The 25,694-nt window shown below is 51.6% G+C and overlaps 1 protein-coding gene across 6 annotated transcripts in view; it reads right to left on the reverse strand.

The window, feature by feature from the left end:
- Positions 1-25,471, reverse strand: part of SLCO2B1 (solute carrier organic anion transporter family member 2B1) — a 51,742-nt gene extending 26,271 nt beyond the window's left edge. Inside the window, exons 1-7 of one of the 6 annotated variants that reach the window (XM_065945010.1) lie at positions 25,057-25,471; positions 12,628-12,758; positions 11,427-11,564; positions 9,611-9,773; positions 5,187-5,420; positions 4,854-4,952; positions 2,180-2,370 (exon numbers count right to left, since the gene is read on the reverse strand). In XM_065945010.1, the coding sequence (XP_065801082.1) occupies positions 2,180-2,370; positions 4,854-4,952; positions 5,187-5,420; positions 9,611-9,773; positions 11,427-11,564; positions 12,628-12,758; positions 25,057-25,072 (972 nt within the window). In that variant the 5' untranslated portion in view covers positions 25,073-25,471. Of the gene's footprint in view, positions 1-2,179; positions 2,371-4,853; positions 4,953-5,186; positions 5,421-9,610; positions 9,774-11,426; positions 11,565-12,627; positions 12,759-18,625; positions 18,724-22,724; positions 22,838-25,056 lie in introns of those variants that run through there. The other 5 variants (XM_065945009.1, XM_065945008.1, XM_065945011.1 and 2 more) reach the window with 5 other exon arrangements.
- Positions 25,472-25,694: the final 223 nt, after the last annotated feature.

The following is a 25,694-nucleotide window of genomic DNA, read 5'->3' on the forward strand; positions in this document are numbered from 1 at the left end:
CACTATCTCACATTATGGCAAATGTATTCAAATGCACCAACCTGCAACATTAAGTTGAATTATTCTTGCTGCAAAATATTTGACAGGATTTTTATAAATTGTCCCTTTGAAATTAGAATTACTTAGCAACAACTAACTTCCTTAATTTATGATTGTTTGTGGTTTCTCAAAATCCTGGCACAGAGATCCAAAAACTCCTGTAAATAAGGGTGCTAGGAAAGTCTTTTGTTCTAATATTTAGCCTTTGATCCCGGTTCCTGACCCAGAGCTCCTAAGAGCTTTGTAATTTCCTGAGTGGTAAGAGCACCTGACACTGAGCCCCTAAATCCCTTGGCATTTCCTGGTAATAGGAACATCGTTTGTTTTAATGAGGTGACTCCACTGGGCTCCAGGTTAGGGCTGGTCACCAGAAAGACCAAGCCATGATTGGAAGCTTGGAACTTTCAGCCCACCACTGCAACCTAATTCTGCAGAGAGGGGAGAGGAGCTAAAAATAGATTTAATAATCAATCACGCAGACATGATGAAGCCTCTATAAAAATCCCAACAGTATAGGGTTCCGGGAGTTTCCAGGTGGGTGAACACAGCCACGTGCCAGGTAGGCGATGCACCCGGACTCCACAGGGACAGAGTGCCTGTGCTAGACCTCGCCCTAGGCATCTCTTTATCTGGCTGCTTATCTGTATTATTTATCGTATCCTTTATTATGTAATAAACTGGTAAACAAGTGTTTCCCTGAGTTCTTTTAGCCATTCCAGCAAATAATCAAATCCAAGGAGGGCATTGTGGGAAACCGATTTGTAGCCAAGTCAGACAGAAGTTGAAGGTGACTTGGGGGCCTCCTACTTGTGATCAGCGTCTGCAGCAGGGGTGGTCTTGTGGGAGTGAGCCTTACCCTGTGGCATCTGATACTGTCTCGAGGTAGACAGAGTCAGGATGGAGTTAGGTAGTAGGACACCCAGTGGATGTTGCAGGGAATTGATCAGTGTGGGAACAGCCCCATACATCTGGTCACTGAAGTATTGTTTATGTGTTTGTGCGTGGGGGGTGGGGGGTGAGGTGTAAACGTGAAATAGGAGTATTTGTCTTTATACACCCAGACTTGGGAAAAGAGAAAATCTAACGCACAAATTTTCAGAATATAATGAGTGGTGAATATAATGAAATGTGTATGAGTATTAAAGAAAAGTGAATGAAGCTGACTCTAATGACATATAATTGAGCTTTTATAAGACATTTCCATTTTGTCATTTTTCTTTTGTATTTTAGAGCCAACATATTATTTCTCGGGCCTTGTGTTTTTGTGGGTCCCTGGAAAACTTAGAGAACCCTAGCCCAGAACCCTCTCTCCTGTCCAGTGGCTTCATATAGTCCTGCCTTCTCCTGTCACATGTGACCTTGAGCACACCCCTTCTGGGCCGCAGTACAGTCCTCTGAGGAGAGACCACCTGCCCCAAGAGCTGAGCAGAATGGTTCAGTGAGATCCTCTTGCAGCACCCAGCCAGTTGTTACTTATCAAAGAGACTTTGTCCTCATTAGGCTATGACCGTTTTAAGGGTGGGGCTCACATGCTGAGCTCCAGGGTCCAGCCTGATGCCTGGTCCCCAGCAAGGCACTCAACACCTGTTTGTCCCCTCACTGTCCCTGAAAAGGCCATGGTCATTTCTACAGCCAAGTCCTTTGTCCAGGCTGTTTCCCACCTAGAATGGCCCTCCCCCTCTTTGCCATGCTTCCACACAGGCTTCAAAGTCCAGTGGAATCCCCCTCTCTTCAGAGAAGTCTTCCTAGGCTCTCCTGTAAACCCTCCACCTCCTCCCAGTTCTCAACACTGCAGTAGCATGTTCACAATCTACTAAACACATTCAGCGACAAGCAGAGAGGCAGTAGGCAGTAGGTTAGAGCAAGGGGAGTGGGTTCAGACAGGCTTTGGGTTCTGGTTCCAGCGGTGTCCTGGTGGGCCTTGTGACCTTGGGTGGGTCACTTCCAGCTCTGGCCCTCGATCCCCTCAGCTGCGGAAGGGGCAGAGAAGACGCACCATGCAGGAATGCCGGAGAATGTAACAGAGCTCTACGGAGATGGCTTTGGAAGTTATGACGTGCTGTGCCCAGGAGAATGGAGCTGAAGGTTATACAGGAGGGGGATGGAGCTTGAGTTAGGGTGGGGCAGGGAGGGGGCTTACCTTGCTGACAGGTGGGTCTGAAACTGCCAAGCCCTTTCGCCGGAAGCGAAGCTCTTGCTTCTCCTTGGGCATCTCCTTGGGGAAGAAGAAGTAGGGGAGGGCGGCCAGGGCCACCGCACCAGCCGAGATGAGGAAGCCCAGCCACCAGGCACCCACCCAACGGGGGTCCTTCGAGGTCAGGTTGATGCCACCTGGAAGAGAAGGTGTTAGGGTCAGGATGGGCTGTAGCTTCTTGGCCACCACCCTTGGACCAGCCTCTGAGGTAGGATGCAACCTGGGCCGGGGTCAGGAGATCTGGGTATCAGCTGTGGCTCTGCCAGTTGTGTCTTGTGTGACCTTGGGCACATCCCTGACCCTTCCTGGGTCTTGACTTTCTCAACTTTAAGGCAGTGTGTGTCATGGTTAAGGTCATGGACTTTGAAAATGGCGTGACCTTGGGCAAGTTACTTAACCTCTTTGTGCCTCGGTTTCTTCCCCTGTAAAGGATAGATGCTAGTAGTACCTATATCATAAGGCTGATGTGAGAATCATAGAAACTAATATGTGTAGAGCACTTAGAAACGTGCTGGCACATGGATGTCCACACAGTGTTTGGTCTTTGTTTACTGTTACTTTTGTGATTGTTATTATTAAACTGATGGCTAGGATGACTTGGGGTTCTCAGACCTGCATGGTGGTTAAAATCACAAGGGGTGCTTATCAAAAATACTCAGCCTTTTCCAAGATCAACTTAGAACTGCCACAGGATGGGGTGGAAAGGTGGACAAGGAATCTGTACCTTTAACAAGTTCCCCAGGTGATTTTGAGCCCCATCTAGGTATAATCAGGAAAAGATTAACCCAGATATGGGCTTCCCTGGTGGCTCAGGGGTAAAGAATCTGCCTGCCAATGCAGGAGGCCCAGGAGATGCAGATTTGATCCCTGAGTTGGGAAGATCCCCTTGGAGAAGGAAATGGCAAACAACTCCAGTATTCTTGCCTGGGGAATCTCATGGACAGGCAAGCCTGGCGGGCAACAATCCATGGGATTGCGAAAGAATTGGTCACAACCTAACGACTAAACAACAACAACAGTCCCAGATGCCTCTTGATTGGACAGCCCACCTCTGCCATCAGACCTCTTGACCCCAAGACTGAGTTAGGTACCTCCTTCTTCAACTGCCACAGCACCTACAAACACTTTCTAACAGTACTGATGCATGACGACATCAACCCCATGAGTGGGGCTGGCTCCCAGATGCTTTGTCCTGAGCACCTCTGGAACCGGGCCCAGAGGACACAGTCAGCATTCAGCAAATACATCTGTAAAACTGGGGGTGGGGTTGACTTTTGTGCAATTTCCTCCTCCACTTATTATTCCCCTATCTTCTGTTCCAGGCTGCTGGGAATTCACGCACATCCATCTCATATCTTCTGCTTCTCACATACTGGTCTGGGCTTGCAGTGGATGTGACCCATCCAACCAGTGAAATCCCCCAGAGAGAAAGAAGGAATAGGGAGACAGCACCTTGGTTCACAGTCCACAGGAATGCCATGTCTGCCTGTGAAGGTGTCAGCACCATCAGGATGATGTCAACAGAGCCAGAAACATACTCCCTTCTCCTGAAACTGGGGTGTGTCTGGGAATCTGAGTCCTGACTTTTAGGACTGTTTCATCAAGGGAGAATGGAATTGCAACCAGAGTCCATGCTGGGCTCCTGGGCCCAAGTTTCTAAAAGGAAGGGGGTTGGGGTAGGGCCACCCCTAGTGACTCCTGTTCAGAGCTGCCCAGACCTATCCTGACTAGAGGTACCCTTGGGCAAAATCTGTATAGCAAGAAACAGAATATGCCTGTCCATCTTCTTGTTCATGTGTCACCTGAGGCTTCTAGGGTTGCTGGAAAATCTCCAGGATGCAGAAGGCAGAGCTGGGAGCTTGGATCTGCTTGGTGTGACCAACAGGCAGCTGAGACGCTACAGTGGCCGGTTCTAGAAACAATCCACTCCCACTCCCCACAGAATGCCAGAGCTCTGAGACCCCCAACACTCCCCCTTCCTGACTATCTTCGGACCAAGCTTCAGTTCCACACCTTGGCCCACCCTGACCACCACCTGGATCAGAGACCCCTTTTCCCCAAACGGTCCCCTCAGCATAGGTGGCCAGGCTTTGAGGTGGTCAGAACTAGAAGGGTCCTTAGAGGTCACCCCGAATTTCCCTTCTGAGATGGCCCAAAGTACTGAGTCCTGCTTCAAAACTCTCTCTATCATGACAGTGTCCTCTCTGGGTCCTGAAGTCTGTCCCCCATAAAGATGGGAGCACCCCAGAGACCAAGAGAATACATGGCCCTGTCTGCCCCGTAGTATATCTGAGCAGAGGGCTGAGGGCCTGGGGTAGCGGGGAGTCAGGGTGGAACTAGGTGAAGACTCATAACAACAGTAGCAACAATTACAACTCTCCATCTGATAGCAACTTCTGGCTTATCGCCACATTCTCACTGCATTCTGATTGCAGCTTTAAGAGGTGGACAGAGAAGAGAGTATCTCAAAGATGGGGAAGCTGAGGTTCAGAGAGGTTAAGAGGCATGTCCCAGGTCAGTGGAGTTGCTGGGTCCTCTGGTTCAGCATCTCCTATGAGACCAGCAGTTGGTCAACTATGTCTGTGTGCCCCTGGGGACAACTGTGTGCTCCGAAGCTCACCTTCTGGCATTCGATCAATGTCCACGTAAAGGCGCAACATGAGGCTGCCCAGCCCATAGGACATGCCTGGCCCCATCATGGTCACTGCAAACAGGATACCTGCAACAGGAAACCTGGGTTAGTGCCTTCTGGCCCGGTTTCCCTCCACAGGTCAGGGCCTGCTCAACCTTCACTGGGCAGGAGCAGCCCATCTCCCCTGCTCAGGCCTTGGAAAGCTCTCCAGGGCTCCTCTGGGCCTCTAGTGGCCACAGAGGGCATAAGGCAGGGATTTGTACTCAGCCCAACCTGAGCCCGGCCCTCCCTGAGAGCCAGAGGTGTGGGACAGATTCTCACCGAGGTAGAGAGGCGAGTTGCTGTTGTGGGCAAAGTCATCGATGTAGGAGATGCCAAAGGGCTGAATGGGCACCCCACCCACGCCGAGCAGGGTCTGGGCTGTGAACATGATCCCCACCACAGCCAGGTGCCGAACCTCTGTGTAGCTAGAGCAGCTGCTGTTGGACGAGGCTGAAGTTGGGGCCTTGGTGCTGAGCAGGCACAGGGAAGCCTTGAAGTCTTGTGGCATGTCTGCTAAGAGATGATAAAAGTATTAAGACAATAGCTAAGACTCATATAGCACTTACTGATAGGAGGTACTCTTCTGAATCTCTCTGACCCCCACAACAAAGCCAGGGGATGGGTACTCTCATTACTCCCATTTTGCAGATGAGAAAACTGATGCTCAGGCAGCAACTAACAAGGAGTGGAGCCAGGATTGGAACCCAGGCAGTCCAGTTCTGAGTCCATGCTCTTAAATCACCCTATGCCACTTCTCTGAGCAGGGGTATGTGGAAGTGCCACAGCAACAGTGGATCTTGAGTGAGGGTGGGGTAGGATCGCTGAAAGAGGTGGTTTGAACTGGGCGGAAAAGAACGAACAAGATTTTCCAGAAAGGGAAGGTGGTGGCCAGGGGTGGGGTCTAGAAAGAGGCCACAGCACATGTAAAACCAAGGTTTTGCCAAGTTCAGCATGGCTGGTTCACAGAGTGTAAGGGTCAAGGCCAGGGCTGAAGGCAGGGCCCAGCAAGGGAGGGGCACTGGGTCTGGGCTGTGAAGAGCACTGGAGCCCTTAGGCCTTCATTCTGGGAAGGGCTCCGTGTCAGCTCGGGACACAGAGGTAGAGTGCAATAAAGGGAAATTTCTTAATTTAGTGCCAGACATTTGTTTCCTGTAGCTCACCAATATTTGGTGAGCAAACTTAAGAAGACCCTCATACTATTATTATCCCAAATGTGTGTATAGAAGTGGCCTCCTCTCTGTGACTGGCCAAGTTCTTTCTGGGAGCTGGGTCTGTGAGCCATGTGCACCCAGCCCAGAGAGCCACTCTCTAGGGCTGGAAAAAGCCATGTGAAGCAAGCTCAAGGACTTTGACCCTCAACCAGATTGCCTGGGTTGAAGGACGGGTGAGACTTTGGCAGAGGACCTCAGCCCCTCTGGCCTCGGTTTCCTCATCTGTTGAACAAGCCTCCTAGAATGGAACTTCTACAGAAATATGGAACTTACAAGCAGAAAAATTCAGTGGTCAGAGCAGAGGCTCTAGGGCCAGGCTAGCAGGGGATGTCTACTAGCTGTGGGCCTTGAGGAAGAACCTCCCTCTCTGAGACTCAGTTTCCTCACTTATGAAATAGGATAATGATAACACCTGCTCAAAGGGTTGTAAGCATTTGGAGTGGTGAGTGATGCCTGTGCACAGTGCTTACTAGATATGAAAATGATTATAGGGATCTGTCTTTTTTTCTATCCCTGAGTCCCCAGCAGAGGGCCTGGCACATAAGTATTAATGTGCTGGATGCTACGTTGCCTCAGTCATGTCTGACTCTTGCACCCCCATGGACTATAGCCCTCTAGGCTCCTCTGTCCATGGTGGTTTTCCAGGCAAGAATATCAGCGTGGGTTGCCATTTCCTCCTCCAGGGGATCTTCCCAACCCAGAGATTGTACCCGGGTCTCTTAAGTCTCCTGTACTGGCAGGTGGGTTCTTACCAATCAGCACCACCGGGGAAGCACAAGTATATCTTTTGAAGGCTGTGTGTGTGTGTGTTAGTCCCTTAGTCGTGTCCGACTCTTTGTGACCCCATGGACTGTCGGCTGCCAGGCTCCTCTGTCCATGGAATGCTCCAGGCAAGAATAGTGGAGTGGGTTGCCATTTCCTTCTCCATAGGATCTTCCCAACCCAGAATCAAACCTGGGTCTCCTGCATTGCAGGCAGTTTCTTTACCATCTGAGCCACCTTAATGATAATTAATTAATTAATGATGAGGAATGAGTGAATGAAATAGCCTTGTATGTCAGTTTAGGGTGGGTACTTAGAAGTCACCAAGTCCAGTTCACGCATTGGACAGATGTGGAGACTGAGGCTCAGACAGGAGAAGAAGTTTGCCTGGGGTTCCATAAGGAGCAGAAGGATATTGTATGGCGGTGAGGATGAAGAATGTGTGTGACCCTGCACAGGATAAGCTCTGTTAAAGTGAAAATTCTGAATGAGGAAATATGAGTAAGTGAAAGAAGAGAGTGAAAAAGTTGGCTTAAAGCTCAACACTCAGAAAACTAAGATCATGGCATCCGATCCCATCACTTCATGGCAAATGGATGGGGAAACAGTAGGAACAGTGGCTGACTTTATTTTTCTGGGCTCCAAAATCACTGCAGATGGTGATTGCAGCCATGAAATTAAAAAAGTCTTGCTCCTTGGAAGGAAAGTTATGACCAACCTAAACAGCATATTAAAAAGCAGAGACATTACTTTGCCAACAAAGGTCCATCTAGTCAAGGCTATGGTTTCTCCAGTAGCCATGTATGGATGTGAGAGTTGGACTATAAAGAAAGCTGAGTGCCGAAGAATTGATGCTTTTGAACTGTGGTGTTGGAGAAAACTCTTGAGAGTCCCTTGGACTGCAAGGAGATCCAACCAGTCCATCCTAAAGGAGATCAGTCCTGGGTGTTCATTGGAGGGACTGATGCTGAAGCTGAAACTCCAATACTTTGGCCACCTGATGCAAAGAGCTGACTCATTTGAAAAGACCCTGATGCTGGGAAAGATTGAGGGCAGGAGAAGGGGATGACAGAGGATGAGACGGTTGGATGGCATCACCGACACAATGGACATGGGTTTGGGTGGTCTCCGGGAGTTGGTGATGGACAGGGAGGCCTGGCGTGCTGTGGTTCATGGGGTTGCAAAGCGTCGGACACGACTGAGAGACTGAACTGAACTGAACTGATAATTTTTGACATCTGAGTCAGACCTCTTGACCGTTCTCTGCTCAGGTCTAGGTAACCACGCTGCTTTCTTCTGGGACTTCCCCCACTTCCCAGCCATTGCCTGAGCAGCTGCTTCTACCTTCTTTCTACATCACAGTCAGACACCACCTCCTCCAGCTCACTCCAGCCTCCAGGGTCCATCCCCTACTCAGGTCTCTACCGGCTCCCCCTGGCTGTCCTGTGCTGGACTCTGGTCTGCAGCAAAGCTGCCCATGCTCACACCAACCCACGCTCCCTCAGAGCTTCTTAGGGCTGATTGTATCTGCTTTTTTCATCCCTGGGCCTGGCACAGACTAGGAGCTCTGGGGTCTGAGTTGATGGGAGGACAAGGGAGAAAGGATGCTTTCTGACAGCTCTCCTCCCCTGGGAAGCCTTCCATGATGCCAGGATGGGCTGTGGGCTCCTTCCCTGGGCTTCTTCTGCCAAGTTCTTCCTTCCTCACACAGCTGGTACACTTGGTGGGGGGAGGGGAGGTATTGTTTGTTTCTGTTTTCTCTCCCAGACTGGGAGCTCCCAGAGGGCAAGGACTGAGTCCCTCAAGAGGGTCCAGCACAAAGTAGGAAGCACTAATGTTTTCTTGGGTGGACCACCAGATAGATAGATGGGCGGAGAGGATAGAAGGGGTAATGGAGGGGAGGATAAGTAGGTGGATGGATAGGTAGATGGGTGGATGAATAGATGGGTAGATATGTAGGTGGATGGGTGGATGGGTAGGTGGATGGATGGGTAGGTGGGTAGGTAGATGGATGAACTGATGAGTAGATGGGTATGTACATGGATGGGTAGATGGATAGGATGGGTAGGTGGATGAATGGGTAGATGAGTGAATGGGTGGAGAGATGGAAGGGACAGGAAAGGCTGCTTGAGTCCTTCTCCAAGGGACAGGCATCCATATGTCAAGTTGACTCTCAACAAAATCCCACTGGGCTAAACAGGGTCTTCACTATTCCTGTCTAAAATTCTTTCATGTTTTTGTTTGTTCTTTCACTCATTCATTCTTTCATCAATGCTTTGACTTCTGGTGTAAATTAAATGCATCAGTACACGTTAAGTGCTTAGAACAGTGGTACCTAGTAAGTGGTGTGTGATACTGTTAGTATTATTCCACAAATATTTCTTGAGGATCCACACAGGCCAGGGCCTAAATCCACCTCCATCTCAAAAAAAAAAAAAAAAAAAAAAGGCAGAAAAAAAAGCAGCAACATACAAGCAGGCCCTCACCAAGAGAAACCCAGAGGGCTTCACCTTTCTGCCCCAGGACTACCCCCCTAACACCACTGCTCAGGGCTGCCAGAAGGACTCATCCGGGCTGAAGCTGAAGGAGGCAGTGGGGTGGGGTATGGGGGACTAGTAGGTGTTCTAGGAAGCTGGGCCCATCTTGACTGCTGGAAGCCTGGGGGTGGACTCTGGGTACAGTAATGTGGCAACTCATGTCCACCCTTAGCCCAGCCTCTCCTGTTCTTACCAGGGCTGGTGTGGTCGTAGCGGTACGGCTCTGAGATGAAGTGCGGGACAGTCATGAGTACGCCCGCCAGGGTCACAAGGATGGCTCCACACCCGATCAGACGGGGCCGATGTACCCGGCTGCCGAAATAGCTCACGAACACAATCAGGGCTGTGTTCCCCACCTGCAAAAGGATGAGAGGACCCATGAAAGTAGAGCAGAGGGCCATCCTTGTCTCAATCGCCAATCTCAGTGTTCCCTTCTGCACAATGGTTGAATAAGAATCATTCGGGTCTCTGTTAAAAAACACAGATTCTGGGTCCTTCTAGGATGTGTTCTACTTACTGCTCCAATAGAGGAGAGAAATAAGAGCAGCATGGACAGGGCTAGAAGTTCAATTTCATTCTAGAATGTGGGTTGGTCCCATGTTAAAACATGGGGTAGTAGGACAGTCAAGGACAGGGATTTGAGCTTTCGGGACGTCAGGAATGAGAAATAAATGAAGCCTGGGTTTCCCAGGTGGCGCTATAGAATAGAATCTGCCTACCAATGCAGGAGACATGGAGACCTTGGTTCGATTCCCTAGATCAAGAAGATCCCCTAAAAGAGAAAATGGCAACCCACTCCAGTATTCTTGCCTGGAAAGTTCCATGGACAGAGTTGCCTGGCCAGCTACAGTACAAAGAGTTGGACACGACTGAGCGACTAAGCACAAAAAAAGGCTAAAGCCACAGGACTAAGGCTGGTATTTCAAGCCTTAGAATTAAAATCCTTGGATGTGGGTGCTGGAGGGGCACCACAACCTCTGGCATCCACCCAGAGGAGCTTGTCCAGTCCTCGTGGCTGGGTGTGGAGAGCTGGCAGGGCAGGGCAGGCTCTGCCGTCAGAAGCTGGGGTGTGTGTGCTCCCCTCTGCCGCTTCCTGGTTGTGACTGTGGGTGGGGTACTTACCTGTGAACCCCGGTTCTTTGCTGATGGAGTGGGGCAGTATCAGCAGAGGGGCCTTGGGGGAACTAATCCTGGGAGGGACAGCCACTCTCCATTTTTCAGATGGGACATTAAGACCTAGAGTCAGGGAGTGACTTGTCCGAGGTCCCACAACTGCATAATGACAGTAATGACATTCTTTTCCCATCTCTGACATCTGGGAGTGGGGTGATAAGGAGAGTCTGGGGACTGAGTGGAGACTATGGGCCTTGGGTTGGGAGGAATGTGACATACCACCCAAGGGGGAGACAATTTCAAAGAAATCTTGAGGGCTGGGGAGAGAGTGTTCTCTGGACAACAGCCTTCTCTGAGGCAGAAAACACCTGGTGGGGGAGGGGTTGCGCACAGCTGGACTCTGATCTCCAAATCCACCCAGAGGAGCTTGTCCTGTCCTCGTGGCTGGGCTGTGAGCCCAGAGGCAGAGGCCTGTGGATCCTGCGGCAACTCCACGCCCTATCATCCCCTCCCTTCTCTACCCTAAGGTCCCAAAGTTTTGCCTTTGATCTCATCTAAACCTCTCTCCCTACTGTTGAGTTGGCTTCCTCTGATTCCTTCCTGGGCCAGACAATTGTCAGGTGTCTGTAAAGGTGAAGGAACCAAAAGGAGAATGGTGGGGAGGTGAGGGTAATGGGGACACTGCCTAGCTCTAAAATCCTTCCTGAACCCCAGCAGAAGCGCCCCCCCGCCCCACTGCCACCAAGGGTGGGATCGGAAGGAGCTCTGATGGGGTTACACGTGGCACTGGGGGAAGGGTTTCCATTAGGGCCGTGAGGGAGGGGAGAGGAGGTGAGAATCTCCCTCAATTCCCCACCGCCTCCCCTGCACCGTGGCTGTGCTGCCAGGGCCAGTACCTCATTGAAGGCGGCCAGCAGCCCCGAGGTCTGACTGGAGAGGCCGAAGCGCTTCTCCACTGTGGAGATGGAGCTCTTGAGGTAGCCGGACATCATGAGCTGTGCCAGCTGCAGCAGGCTGTGGCACAGGACGAAGAACTGGCGGAGGGGCCGCAGGTGGAGACAGTCATGGGGGAGGATACAGAGAGACAGGGAAAGAGAAAGGGAGGCCGCAAGATGGAGAAACAGAGTCAGAGGAGACAGACATACAGGAGGAGCCGGAGGAGAGACAGGAAGGGAGGAAGAGTCCAGGGCAAGAGGAGAGAAAGTGTTATTGGGGTAGCGCATGGATTCTCACAGCCCTAAAAAATAGGAAAGCTGTCCTGGGTACCCCGGGGGTCTGGGGGACACTTGAAATTCACAGGACTGAGAGTAGGGTCTTCATGGGGCCAAGGATGGTGGGAGCCCCTCTCTCCCCAGAGGTCTCCCAGGCTGGACTAGAAGCCCTCCTGTCCCCAGGAAGCTCCCCAGATCTCACCTCGCCCCACCCCACCCAGTCCTCGCCTGAACTTCCCTGGGAGACCACCTGCACACAGCGAACCCCCAAGCTACACTCTCACCTCACACAGCCCCACACAAACACCCCGCTTGCCTGCAGCCCTCCTGAAAACCTGGTCAAATTCCTAGGAGAAAAACTTGACTCAAAGAATTAAAAATAGTGTGTTTATGCTGGAGCTTAAAAAATAGAATGTTTGTTCTGAGTTTTGGTTTCCTCGTCTGTTTAACAAGGATGACACTCCTGCTTCCCCAGGTTACTGTGAGAGCTAAATAAGACTGTGTGGAGTGGCCCCTGGCACAGGGCCTGGCACTGTACAGGTGCTGGTACAGATTTGGTTGTTTAGGGCTGCCCTTGGTTGAGCCAGCGCTCCCAGTATTCACACAGGTTCAGGATCCCCTGGGGGTCCTTCTCTTTCCCCCTGAAAAAACTGGCGCCAAGAAGACTGGTCCCCCAGTGCCCACAGAAGACCCTCTCTGGAAGGAGCGAACATGTGCCTGAAATCAAGCTAAGTGCTTCTAGAGATCACAGTCACCCATTCTACAGATGAGGAAACTGAGGCTCAGGGAAAGGCAACACCTTGCTTGGCATTTAACAGTCTGTAAGAGGCAGAGCCTGCTCTGCCAGGCTCAGATGACCCTTCTCCTGCCAGGTCCTAAGAGGTACCTTGATGCTGTGGAACACACTTGGCCGCAAATTTTGAGGATTTGGGCTGGCTTTGCCTCCAGGTGTGTCTTCTGTACCCACCATGGCCTTGGCATCCTTGTCTGGCACCTGGAGCTCCTCACCCACTGGCCCTGTGGAACAGAAAGCCAGGGGGTGAGAGTGGAGATGTAATCTCAGAGAATGACCCTGACCAGGCAACCCAAGGTATTTCTTGGGTTGGTGAGAATCTGAGTCAAAGCACCAACAGCCTTCCTGCATCTCAGGAGCTGAAGGAGCCCTCCCTCAGAGGGTATGTGTGTGCTCCATGTGCCTAAGCTGGCCAGATCCCACTGGGACCACCCATTCACCTCTTCATTTCATTCCCAGCATAAAGCTTCCTTCTAGTGAGAAGTTGCTGCTGCCGTCACACAGCCTTTGAGCTGTGGCGCTAGTGTAGAAATGCATAGCCCTACCCTCCTGGGGCCTGTATCTGTGAGACGTCTAGTGTTCCTGGAGGCTAACTCTGGGTCAGGGTTTGTCTGGCTTAGTCTAGGATCAGAGGTCTAGGGCCCTGTGTGTGGTCAAGGCTTGGTCCAAAGTCAGGGCATAAAGGGTTTTCCTAGGGGTAGTTTGGAATAGATAGCAATACTTCTACAGGACACTACATGGCATATAATCATAGAACTCACCAGTCCAATGCCCAAATCACGGTCCCATGACCCATGGTAACCATGGTAACCTCGTCAGTCTCCCTCTCACTGCAGCCCTTTCAGAGGCATCTTTCAGGGTTTCCTGAGGTTTAATCTCAGTGAGCAGCCTGGAAGCCCAAGTCTTGGGAGACTCCACCTCTCTGTTTAGAGGAAAACCACCTGTACCTCAGGCAGTCCAGGCTTCTAGGACTTTCCTCCCCTCCTGGGGCCCTGCTTCCTGCGGAAGCCTCTCCATTGTCTCAAATGTCTCTCAACTTGGTAGGCATTTCCCCTCATTCAACAAGCTCCTTATGTAGCCTGAAAGCTGCCCTGAGGACACTCCTGACCGAGAGAAGGGGTGTGGGCCCTCTCACTACATCTCTAGACTTGGAAGACCAACTCAGCGAGAGGGATAAGGGAGCCTGCAACCGCCACCAGTGAGGGTTTTGTGCTCCTTACACAACGCACCTGGGAGCCTAAGGAAATTTTTTAAATTGATATATAATTCATATGCCATAAAATCTATCCTTTCAGTGGTTTTAGTATATTCAAAAAGTCGTGACTATCTAATTAGTTATATACTATCTAATTAGTAATATGTAGTATCACCACTCTCTAATTCCAGAATACTTTCACCACCACAGTAAGAAATGCCATTCCCATGAGCAATCATTCCCCATTCCTCTATCCCTCCAGCTCCTGGCAACCACTGATCTATTTTCTGGCTCTCTGAATTTGCTTATTCTGGATATTTCAAATGCATTCACATAGAGGAAGTCATACATGTGATATTTTGTGACTGGCTTCTTTTCCTTAGCATAATATTTCAAGGCTTACCCATGTTGTAGCATGTATCTGTGCTCCATTTCTTTTAATGACTGAAATAATACTCCAGTGTATGTGTATATATATATATATATATATATATATACATACAATTACATTTACTTTATCCATTTATCTGTTGATGGACATTTGGGTTGTTTCAGGTCCAGTGAACATTCATTCATATACCAACTTTTGTGTAGATACATTTCCTCAGTTCTCTTGAGTATATAGCCAGGAGTTGAATTCCTGATCCATAGGGTAACTCTATTTCACTTTTAGAGGAACTGTCAAACTGTTTTCTAACACTATCTAACACCCGTGTGATGGTTCCAATTTCTCCACATGCTCACTAATATTTATTGTCTGTCTCTTTAATTACAGCCATTCTCATGGGTGTGAAATGATATCTCATGTGGTTTTGATTTGCATTTCCCTAATGACTAATGATGTTGAGCATCTTTTTGTTGCTTATTGGCCATATCTTTGGAAAAGTATCTATTCAAATAGCTTAAGTAATTTGGCTGAGGAAATGGAAGCATGTGTGGCTGGGGAGGAGTCCCTTTGGTGGGTATGAAAACTCAGAGGAAACAAGGAGATACTGAAGTAAAAGTGACACTTTACAGAGAGGAGATGAGGGATTGGCCTAGGTGAGGGAAGTGGACATAATGTTCCATGGACATCAATTTGAAGAGGAAGGGAAAGTAAGGGGATTCCAAGCAAACTCAACCAGAGGAGATTGACAGGAAAATTTCTGAACTCCAGTTCTTCTCACAAGTAGAGCCCAGTCACCCATAATAACATAAATACTGTGCTACATGCTTTCCATGTATGTAAAGGCTTGCATGCATGTTCTGTGAATTGGCCAAAAAGTTGGTTCAGGTTCATCCATTCATGAACAAGTCCGAATGAACTTTTTGGCCAACATGATAAGTGCTCCTGAAGCCTCTCCACAGCTCCATACCTTTGGTGCGCTCACAAGCTCTGTGCTTCTGATGGGGACACCGAGGTTCACAGGCAACTGGCTCTGCTAGCTCACACTAGTATAGGAACTCAAGCCCAGGTGTTAACCTCATACTGATCTGCACTACTTGCACAGATTTAATGAGGGGTAGAAGCACAACATTCTTCTCTGTCTTGGCCCAGCTGGTCCTAGCCAGGCCACCTGGAAGATTGCAGCAGTGCCTGCCTCCCAAGGGGCAGGCCAATCAGATGATGGGATGGGAGCGGAGGTTGGGAGGGCAGAAGTCACTGATGTGGATCCCCAGCTCTGAAAGAAGCCCAGGGCATGGGTGAGAGAGGGGACAAAAGGTCAATGGACCAGCTCAGAACTTTCCACCCTCCTGTGACAGTCTGCAGTATGAGCCTCTGGGGGGAGAAGGGGAAGCCCTGGCCCCGTACCCCTGGGTTCTGAGAGCAGCTGCCAGTCAGTGTGTTGAGTGGCCAGTTGGTCACTGAACAGGGCCGGTCGGACTGGCTGTCAGCCCCCTTTGAGCCCTTCCTGTGGGCTGGAGTCCTCTATAGAGGGGATGGCAGCAGAGAGTCCAACTCCCTGATAAAGGGTAGAGCTTCCCCTGGAAGGAAAGTCCTGAGTCCAGGGTCCACCTCACCGGCTGTCTCGAAGATCCTTACCATCCTTTGAAGGTTTTTTCAAGGGCCAGCTCTGCAGGAGAGAGGGCAGCTGAGGGAATGCACCTGAGCTGAGCCTGGGGGCCCTATTGGAATGAGGGGCGAGGCAGGCAGCCAGGCCCCAGGAGAAAATTACAGCTTCTTCCTCTCTCAGTGGGGCAGCCAGGTTTGGGGGCCCCAGGTAGGCCAGGTGGTTCCAAGGGCTAGCATCCTACAGCCCCAGAGCTGGCAGGCAAGGGGTCTGTGTGCCTGTCGGTGGGTCACATAGCTGGCCATGCACACAGGCACACTCATGTCTGTCAGCTGGGAAGTCATTGGTCTACTAGTCCACTGTCCTTTTGGAGGCTTGTCTGTTCAGGTGTGTTAGTTGGTCACTCACTGTCCTGCAGTTGCTCAGAAAGTCAGCAGAAAATTGCCCTGAAAGTCTGTCAACCAGAGACCTTCAGTTCAGTCAGACGCTTCAGATGTCTACAAGGCAGAGTGTCCTGGCCACGGCCAAACCCCCTCCAGGGCCAGGAATTTGAGTTTGGGAGATGAGTGCCAGAGATTCAGAGAGCAGCCTGACAGAAAGGGCTGCTTTTCTCTGCCTGTTCTGTTTTCTTTAAAAACTCAGGGATCTGCCTCCTCCAGCCACCTCCCAGCTATAAATAGCAAATCTCAGATAGATATGGGACGGAGTGTAGGTTTCAAGGGGCTTCCCAGGTGGTGCTAGTGGTAAAGAACCCGCCTGCCAGTGCAGGAGATGTAAGAGGAGTGCGTTCAATCCCTGAGTTGGGAAGATCCCTTGGAGAAGGGCATGGCAAACCCCCTCCAATATTCTTGCCTGGAGAATCCCATGGACAGAGAAGCCTGACAGGCTACAGTCCATGGGGATCACAAAGCGCTGGACTCGAATGAAGCAACGTAGCACGCACGCACACAAAGGTTGCAAAGTCCCCAGATTTGGGTCTGAACCCCAGCCCAGCCACTGGTCCTCTGTGGAGCATGGATGTGCCCCTGATTAGCTTGTCTCCTCTGTAAAGTGAGGATATAGCCTCTAGTCAGGGAGGTAAGGCATCTTGGGTGCCTGGCTCAGACCTGACACACCATAGGCCCCCAGAGGGCCAATCTTCCCCTCTCCTGAAACCTTCAGGCACCTCTGAGGCTACAGGCCCAACTGAACCCTTCCACACACAGCTGGCTCCTTCACGTGAACCTCTTCCTCTGACAGTGCCACCATCATCCATCTCTGGATTATCTCTCTCCCTCCCATTCAAGCCCCAGTCAACCACAAGACCCAAGGACCTGGGTTCCTTCCCACCGTGCACACTCATAGCCGTGCAGACAGTTGCACAGGTTTCTATCCTCCAGCTGGGATCCTCATCCTCAATGCAGGGATGGCAACCCCTACTTCCCACTGCCGAGAGCGCCTACTGAGAACCTGACCCTTCCCCCCACATTCAGCGAGGACCCTAAAAGCCCCAAACTACACCTTACCAATGACATTAACTTGACTTTGCTACTCCACTGTCTTCATTAGCAATTTTCTTCTTACTTTTCTTAGACTGAGCAGCCCCAGAAAATTGCTTGATTTTTCATTACAGAAACTTCCAGAAAGACGGAGCAACTGTTCAAGAAAAACTGTCAGTAGGGTGTGCACCTCTGACTCTTTGAACCTCTACCCGCGAAATCCTCACCTTGATGTTTCTGCCAACAAACCCTGGACTGTTGTATCATTACTCTTGCTCAATGCTATTGATCTTTCCTCCCCATTCTGAGACACTGCCAAACTTCAAGAGCTATGTTGGCCTTATCTTGGTAAATAACAGACTTTATCTTATCAACAGGTTGTGTCACTAACCTACGGGAGCCAGCACACATAGATGCTCAGTGAACATTGTTTTCTTCGCTGTCAAGTATAAACACCCTGCCTGCCGCCATAATTGCTTTGGGACAGCAAGAGCATTGCTGCATCTAGAACCTGGGAAGCAGGAGAAACTTCCACCCGGAAGGGCCAAGGAGATAGGGGCAGGAGACCCAGCTCTCTGGCTCACGGTCACCCCCTGATGGAAGAGGCTCACTGTCTCCCCTTGAGGCTACCCTATGTGCTGCGCTGGGCACACTCACCTATCTGCCTAGCAAACCATTGAGGTAGCTGCTGTGACTCTGTGAATGAGGAAACTGAAGCAGAGAGGGGAGAGGGGGCCTGTCCAGGTCCCGGGGCTGGTAAACAGCAAAGCCTAGACTGGAGCTCAGACCTGTTTGATTCTTGGGCCCCTAACAGCAGCCATGAAATGGTGGCTACCAATGATGGCCTTAGAACCTATGAAAAACACTCCCCCTGTAGCCATTTCTGATTCTGGCCTGGCTTCCCTCCAGTGAATTACCAAAGGTGGTTGTACGGGGACAGTTCTACCAGCTGATTTTTTAGCTTATCAGTCACTTAGTTCATTGGTCAGTTCAAGGCTGGACAGAGAAATGTGGTGAGAAGGACATGGCCCCTAGTCTAGGGGACCTGGGTGCGGTGAAAGCTTGGGACTCGTAAAAAGGCCCAGATTTGAACTTTGAGGATGGACGAGCTGAGGAATGTCAAGAGAGCCTGAGAGGGTTCTCACATCCTGAGGATGGAGCAGGAGGGCTCGGACCAAGGAGGGACAAGCAAAGGGTACTTCCTCTCCAAAATATTCCAGTCTATCCCTCAGCAGAGAGAGCACGACCTAGGATCACTCAGACCCAGTATGATCTTGGGCCAGCAGTTAGACCTCTCTGAGCCTCTGCAAAATAGAAATAATGAAGCTTGACTCTCAAGCCTGCATGAGGATCACAGAGGAAACATCCTTTGTTAACTCCAGGATGACACACAGTGTCGGTTTTGTCCCCGTTTGCCCCAAACTTACCTGGGAGCTATCTCCAGGCCTGGTCACCAGGCCTCAGAATTTACTGTCCTCCAGGGGGGCACCCATCCTTGGTATTACTCTCTCACCTCCTCCTGGTCCCTGAAGAGACACAGACCCCTCAGGAAGCCTCCCTCTGCTGTCTTCTTGTCTTCCCTCTGTGCTCCGTAATCACCTGCTGCATTCCATGCCTTTTTTTTTTTTTTCTTCCTGATAATGATCCCTGGTCAGGAAGCTAAATTCTGCATGCCCCCCACTAAGGGTTTGTATGCTGCAGCTAAAGATCTCGCATGCTACAATGAAGATCAAAGATTTCCCATGTGCCGCAACTAAGACCCAGCACAGCCAAGAAAATAAATATCGTAAACTCCAAAAAGAGAGAAGCCTCTCCCGGAAACCTACCACCACACACACTTTGCCTGGGCTGTCAGAGGAACTGGCAGAGAGATAGTACAGGACAATGGTTACAACACGGAGGCCCTGGACGAAGGCCCTCTGTGCAGCTGCGTGAGCTGTGCGCCGTGAGGTGAAGGGTGACCTCTGGAGTTGTGCGGTGGATGGCAGTCCTGCCTGGAGGCGCATCTGACTCCTAGCCGTTTTTATTTGGCTTGAACAATGCAACAATGCTGGCTCACTGAGTGCTTTTAAGTTAGTTGCCAGCATTTAAAAGTCAGGAAGTTTCACACAAAACTCCCAGTTTTTGTTTTTTCTTGAAAGATTAGCAGATCTGGCCACATTGGGCCTATTTTCCCATGTGAAAACAGCTGGTCTAAGATGCTGGCCTTTCATGTGGCAATTTGCCCTGTGAGAGCCTCTTTGAGCTCACCTGGCTTGCTCCAGGACCTTTTACACTTGCCCGTGGGCTTCCCTGTCTGTGACCCACAGCACCCCTGGGCCTGCGGAGTGCTGCTGGACAGTAAGCCAGGGCTGGGTGAACCCTTTGAAGGATGAGGCAACAAGACCAGAAAAGGCCATGACTTGCCCAGGGTCACCACGGTGGGGGACACAGCTGGTCTCTGCTGCTTCTAGGAGTAAGTACGAAGGTTCCACACGTGCTGACAGCTCCACAAAACAGGTGGCCGGGGTTTTGGAAGCAAGCAGCCTAGGTCCCTGCTCTCAGGGAGCTATGAGGGTCTGTGTGTGTGTGTGTGTGGTGACAGGGCAAATTCTAACACAGAATCACAGCACGTGCTCACTATGTGACATAAGGAGTTTCAAGACTTTAGAAACATAGTGAAGAGGCTCTAACCTACTTTGGAATGTTCTGGAAGGCTTCCTCAGGGAAGAAACATCAGAGTAAAGGGCAGAAGTATGAAAGTGCAAAGAATGCTCAGGAAACAAATAGTCCAGGAAGACAGGAACTCTGGGGTCAAGGTGGGGAGGTGAGGCTGGAGTGGTCAGTCTATGACTGCCCTTGAATGCCAGGCTGGAGGGCTGGGCTTCATCCCGGGCTCAGGGATGATGTCTAATCTGGCCTCCTATGAAGACCTCCGTGCCATTTGGGGGAGAGTGGAGAGGTCAGGCTGTGGGCCGGGACCAGAGAAGGCAGGAGTAAGGAGCAGGGAAGCAGATGGTCGTGGGGCCTGGGCCAGGTAGGGGCTGTAGGGATGCAGAGCAATGAGCTGATGAACCACAGCAGGGACGTGGGATGGACAGGACTTGCTGGAAAAGCAGGTGGGTGGGGAGTGCAGGAAGCCGAGGAGCCCTGGGGGCAGGGGAGTGGGGAGTGGGGAGAGGTACAGTTTTTGGTCTGGGTGTACTGCCATGGAAGGTGGGATTGTAGGGTAATGGTGAGCTCAGCCTTAAATATATGAGTCTGGGCTGGTAGGGGCGCTCCCAGAGGAAGAGGTCTAGGGGCCCATGGGCTCCAGGAGAGCCCATGAGAGGACATGGGCCAAAGCCAGTCCTCTGGCTCTCCGTCTGGAAGGCATGTATGGAGAGAAGGAAAGAAAAGCCACACGTGGGCAAATTTGGCTAGGAAAGTGAGAAGACCCAACACATACATGACCAGACTGAGGAAGACAGAGCAAAAGGAGGAACCGATGCTGGAACCACGTTCAGATGCCAAGGTTGAGGTGATAGAGCAGTGTCACAAAGGAGTCCGGATGTTTCTGGAACACCTACCTACCTTCAACACTCACACACCCACAGCCTGAGCCTTGGGAGGCAAATATTCACAGCAGCAGACACTGGGCAATCCATCTGTCACAATGATGGCAGGTACCTCCTCCGAAATGTGTTGGGATAGGAGGAGGCCAGCCTCATGGTCAACCCCACCTCCAGCCCTTCCTACCTCCTAGATTTCCCTGGGCCTGCTGGCTCCCCCGCCTAGCTCCTGCAGCCCATGCCAGCTCCCTCTCCCTCCACCTCCCCTCGCTTCCCTGGTTCAGTTCCCTCAGCCCTTTCTCTGGGATGCCAGGCCCATCTAGGATGTTACCCCCTGCATCATTTATGTCCCCCTCCTATCTACCTGATAAGTCAGTGGACTATCCCCAGGCAGAGGCTCTCCTTTCCTGGGTCCTGATGGACTATAACAGGTCCCTGTTGAAACCCTCCGGGTCAGAAGACTTTGAGTTCAAATATTTGTTTGCTACATTGTACCCATGACCTTGGGCAGTTTATTTAGCCTCTCTAAGCCTCAGCTACCCTCTCTGGGCACACAGCATTTTTGGTAGGATTAAAGGAGACCATTCTTCCTGGTACACTGTGGTCCTCAACAATGGTTAACCACCCTTCCACCCCATCGGCAGCACGTGAGTCCAGATGCCTCAGCGTCCCAGAGATCAAGGCCACCCTAGTGAACATTCTTCTGTAACTCCAATAGATGCCTGCCATTCCCCAAATTCATTCTGTTCTTTTCCACCTCTCTGCCTTCGCACATGTTATACCCTCAGCCTGGCTTCCCAAGGAGTCCTACCTTCTCAGAAAACCACTTCTCATCCTGCAAGGGCTCAGCTTAAAAACATGATTGCTGAATTGAGCTAAACTGAATGAGGGAGAAGAGAAGGCTGGAGTGTGGGGGTCTGGGGAAGCAGGGGCTGCAGCGTGGGGCTCCAAAGGGCTTCAGTTCCCCATGTGGTCCCATGGGGCTTCTATGCGGTGGGGGCGGGGGGAGGTTAGAATCAAAGACAGGAAGCGGGGTCAGGTCTCAGACTTTGGACTTGGCTTTCATCTTTGGGAAATTCCTCCTAGCAGGACCCTTGGGTGGTCTGTTGGGAAGACAATAACATGCTGCAGGCCTCCAGCTGTTGCTTTTTTCTGGTGGTTTCCAAGCTGGGTCATAGACCCTGTGCTGGGACTTTCTATTCCCGATTCTGACCCCGACTACCCCATCTAGACCCAAGATGACCCTAAAAATAGAGATGAAAGCACAGAGAAGGGAGGGTGAGCTCTGAGCCTGCAGGGAATCCAGGCCGGCCTTCTTAGACCTAAAACACAGGGCCTGAGGCTCAGAGGCACATGGTCATTGGCCCAGGCCACACCCTGTCCACCAACCATGAATCCTGGCTCATCTCTGTCTGTGGTTACGTTTACTCCCAAGCGCCTCACTGTAGCCCCATCTCACTCCTTATCATGAATCTCCAGTCCTCAACAGGAGTAGGCTTTCAAAGCAGGTTGGAGGAGGGAAGGAATGTCATGGGGGTGGGAGTGCGGGTGGGAGCATGAGGAAGAGCAAAAACAACTTGCGGGCTGCACCTTCCCCAATACCTGACCTCTGCCCAGCCTGTGTGGGGTTCTGGGGCCTCAGGAATGGATCAAGTCAGACCCCATTCCCAGGGAGCTCCAGGCTGGGGAGGTGGGCCTTGTTCTCCATTACTCCAAACATTAGCACTTAGGGCTCTGGACTGCAGCCCAGGATGGGTAGCAGGAGCCAAGTTTGTCTCTTCTCTACCCCCAGGGTGTGGATGGGTCCAGACTTGCACCCTGGAGATAGCCAAGCCCCTGCCCCATACAAGGGGCCTCTTCCCTCCAGAGACAGAAAGCTGAGCTTCTCAGCAGTGGAAGGGACCAAGTGACCACCTCAGCCAACCCCTACCATCGACTGCACAGATGGAGAAAGTGAATCCCAGAGAGAGACAGACACAGACTGGGGAGTAGATACCTGGCACCCAATTGTGGGGTCTAAGCAAGCTTGCCATGTGTTTTCCAGTTGTCCGAGATCTGGCCCAGAGGGCACGGCCCAGCCTGGGAGGAATAACTCTCCTGCCCCCTCTGCAGTCACTAGCTCCCAGACAACAGCTTGCTTTGTCTGGAGCCAGTGGAGAAGTGCCCAAGGTGGGTGGAGACTCGCCAGTGTGGGGTGTGTGGAGGGAAGAGGAAGCCCTGAAGGCGAGGGGACAGAAGGGAAAGGGATTTGGCATCCGGTTGATCTGGTTCTGGCCACCCGCTCTACTGCTTGCTTGCTGGGTGACCTTGGACGTTCACTTACCCTCTGTGAGCATGTGTTTCCTCACATATTAAAACAAGGGTGAGAGTGCATTCTCATCAGGCCAGTGATGCAGAGCTGCAGTGTGAACCTGGTTCTTTCCCTTGCCCTACCTCCTACCCTGGGTTGGCCCACATTTGAACCTAGGACTGGGGAAAACAACAGAAACAACACCAGGAACCTCCCTGCAAAGGGAGGGTCAAACAGCTTATGGGAGAGAGGTTACTTCCAACCGGAAGGATCAGTCGGGGAGGCTTCCTGGAAGAGGTGGCATTTGGAAGTGTTAGGAAACTGCAGATTTTACCATAATGGGATGTGGGGAGGTGCCTTCCTTTGGGTAGAGGGAAAGCTGAGCAAAGGTGCAGAGAAGGGAAAGTGGTTTCTCTGAATGACAAAAATAGGAATGGCCTGGGGAGATCATTTTTCTCAAGCACCTCCCCCACAGACCAGGACACTCTGCCTGTTACCTAAAAGCACATGGTGAGTTGGTGGTGAGGGTTCACTAAGGGCCAGTTCTGACCCTGGTTCCTCTCTCTGCTGTCTGCCCCTGGCTGGGACTGCTGGCCCCTCTCCCTCGGGTGAGCTGGGTGTGGGTCTTTTCCAAGGCTCTTTGTCCTGCCCGCAACCCTCAGACCAGAAAGAGGGCATGGGGGAAGCCTGGTCTCAGCTCAGATTAGGGCTCAGGAAGGGAGGCCAGAGGCAGCTTCTGGTGGCTCAGTGGGCAGCTGCTGGGGCCAGCCTCCCTCCCACTGTATGTGTGGGAAGTGGAGGACCAGCTAGAGAACATTCCAGAACCAAGCCCTGCTGGCATCAGAATAACAATTGAGGGACAGGTGCAGTACAGCCAGTCTCTAGTTTCTTCCCATTCCCACAGGATCACCAGGATCCCACAGCTTGCCAAGGCTGACTGAGAATTTAGTTTGCTGGTGGCCCATCTCCAAACCAACTCACCTGGATCTGACTTCATTGTCATCTCTCCTGTGAGGCCCTCAGAGGAAGCATCCACCCCCACCCTTCCTTCCACACCATGGGCCCCAAATCGGGGCTGCAACACAGCCGCGTCTGCCCGCTTGACCCAGGAAGCCCTCACGTCTCCTCCCTCTGGACGCAAGTCAGGCCTCATCTGAGTGGGTGTGAGGCACACAGACAGCTGCAAGGAGGCCAGAGGTGATCACCACAGGGTGTCCAGCCCGAGGGCCACCCTGTCTGAAGAGCCTTTGTTTCTTCCACCTCCCTCTTCCTGTCCCAGAAACTGGGCGCTCCTGTTCCCAGGACCTCTGCCCTCTCCAAACGGTGCTTCCGTCACCCTGAGGTCTCAGCATCTCTTCTCGAGGTTTCGACACACCTTCCTGCCCGCCTGCTCCCCACCCCAACGCCCAAGGTCTCTGCAGGTGTCTCTCTGACTCCGCTTCTCTTCTCAGCTTTCCGCAGTCTGCTCTCTCCCGATCTCTGTTGGCAGTTTTCCCTCTCTCTGTCTCCGCTTCTCTTCACTTCTCCGGTCTCTTCCGGAGCCCCTGTCTTCCGCACGCTGCAGCTGACACCTGTTGATCTTTGTCTTCTCCTGCCATCTCGGGCCTCTGTCTCTGTCTTTGTCTGACTCTGAGTGTCTCTGGACTTGCTGGATCTCTGACTATATACTTCTGTCTCTATTTTTGTGTGTTTTGTCTATCTTTGCCTGCTTCAGAGAGGGGATAGGGCATGGGGAGTAACAGGGGGCCTGCCCTTCCACTGCCCTTTCGGTCTCTCTGTCTCAGCAGGGAGGTTAAGCTGGCTGCCCTGTCTCCAGCTGAGTAAACAACAACCCTCTTACCTCTCTGGTCCTTCATTCATTCATTCAACACACCCTCACTAGGTCTGCCCATATGCCTGGCAGATGTGAGGGAACTGGGAGCCCCTACACCCCCGACCCCAGCGCACATATGTTAGCTCTACAGCCTCACCCTTCACCCTGGGAACATGGCCCCCAGACTCCCTACCAATGCCCCTTTCTTACTTTGTCCAGACTTACCTATCCTGGGTGCCATGACTTCTGGAGTGGGGCGGTGAGTTTCAGCCCCTGTTCCAATCGCAGGACTGGATTTTAGCAGGAGAGAGGCAGTGAGAGCTTATGGGAGCTCCGGGAGACAGCAGCTGGGGAGCTGCAGTGGGGATGCACCACTGTGCAGATTCCAGCCACTGGGTTGACCGATGCTTCTTGGGCCACGCTGGACAGCAGCCCCCTCTTCCAGGTGGGTAAGGAAGTCCTGCTCAGACTTGACCCTGCCCCCCAAGGGCCTATCTCCCTTAGTCACTTGTTCCTACTCTCTGTCTCTTTCTCTGAATTCCTCTGATTTCTGGCTGGGGCAGCCCAGGACCAGAGTTGTGGAGGCTGGGTTTGTTTAGATCCAGCCCCGCTGATGGGAGGAGGCTGCTGACGAGCCTCCCCTCAGCCTGTTCCTTCCCAGCCTCTTGGTGTGGCATTTCCCTTGGATATTTTCTCCTACTAGTGGTGGAGAGATGGGGGGGTGGAGGGAATGTGGATGGCCCCTCCCAGCCCTGGGGTCACTCAGTCCTGATTTTCCAGTCTCCTCTCAGCACTCACTCTGAGCCTCCTCCCTCATCAAACTCTTGTATCAGTTACAGAACTTTTTTCACCCTTAATGAGCC

Source organism: Muntiacus reevesi, chromosome 9 (assembly GCF_963930625.1).
Source record: "Muntiacus reevesi chromosome 9, mMunRee1.1, whole genome shotgun sequence".
Classification (NCBI taxonomy): domain Eukaryota; kingdom Metazoa; phylum Chordata; class Mammalia; order Artiodactyla; family Cervidae; genus Muntiacus; species Muntiacus reevesi.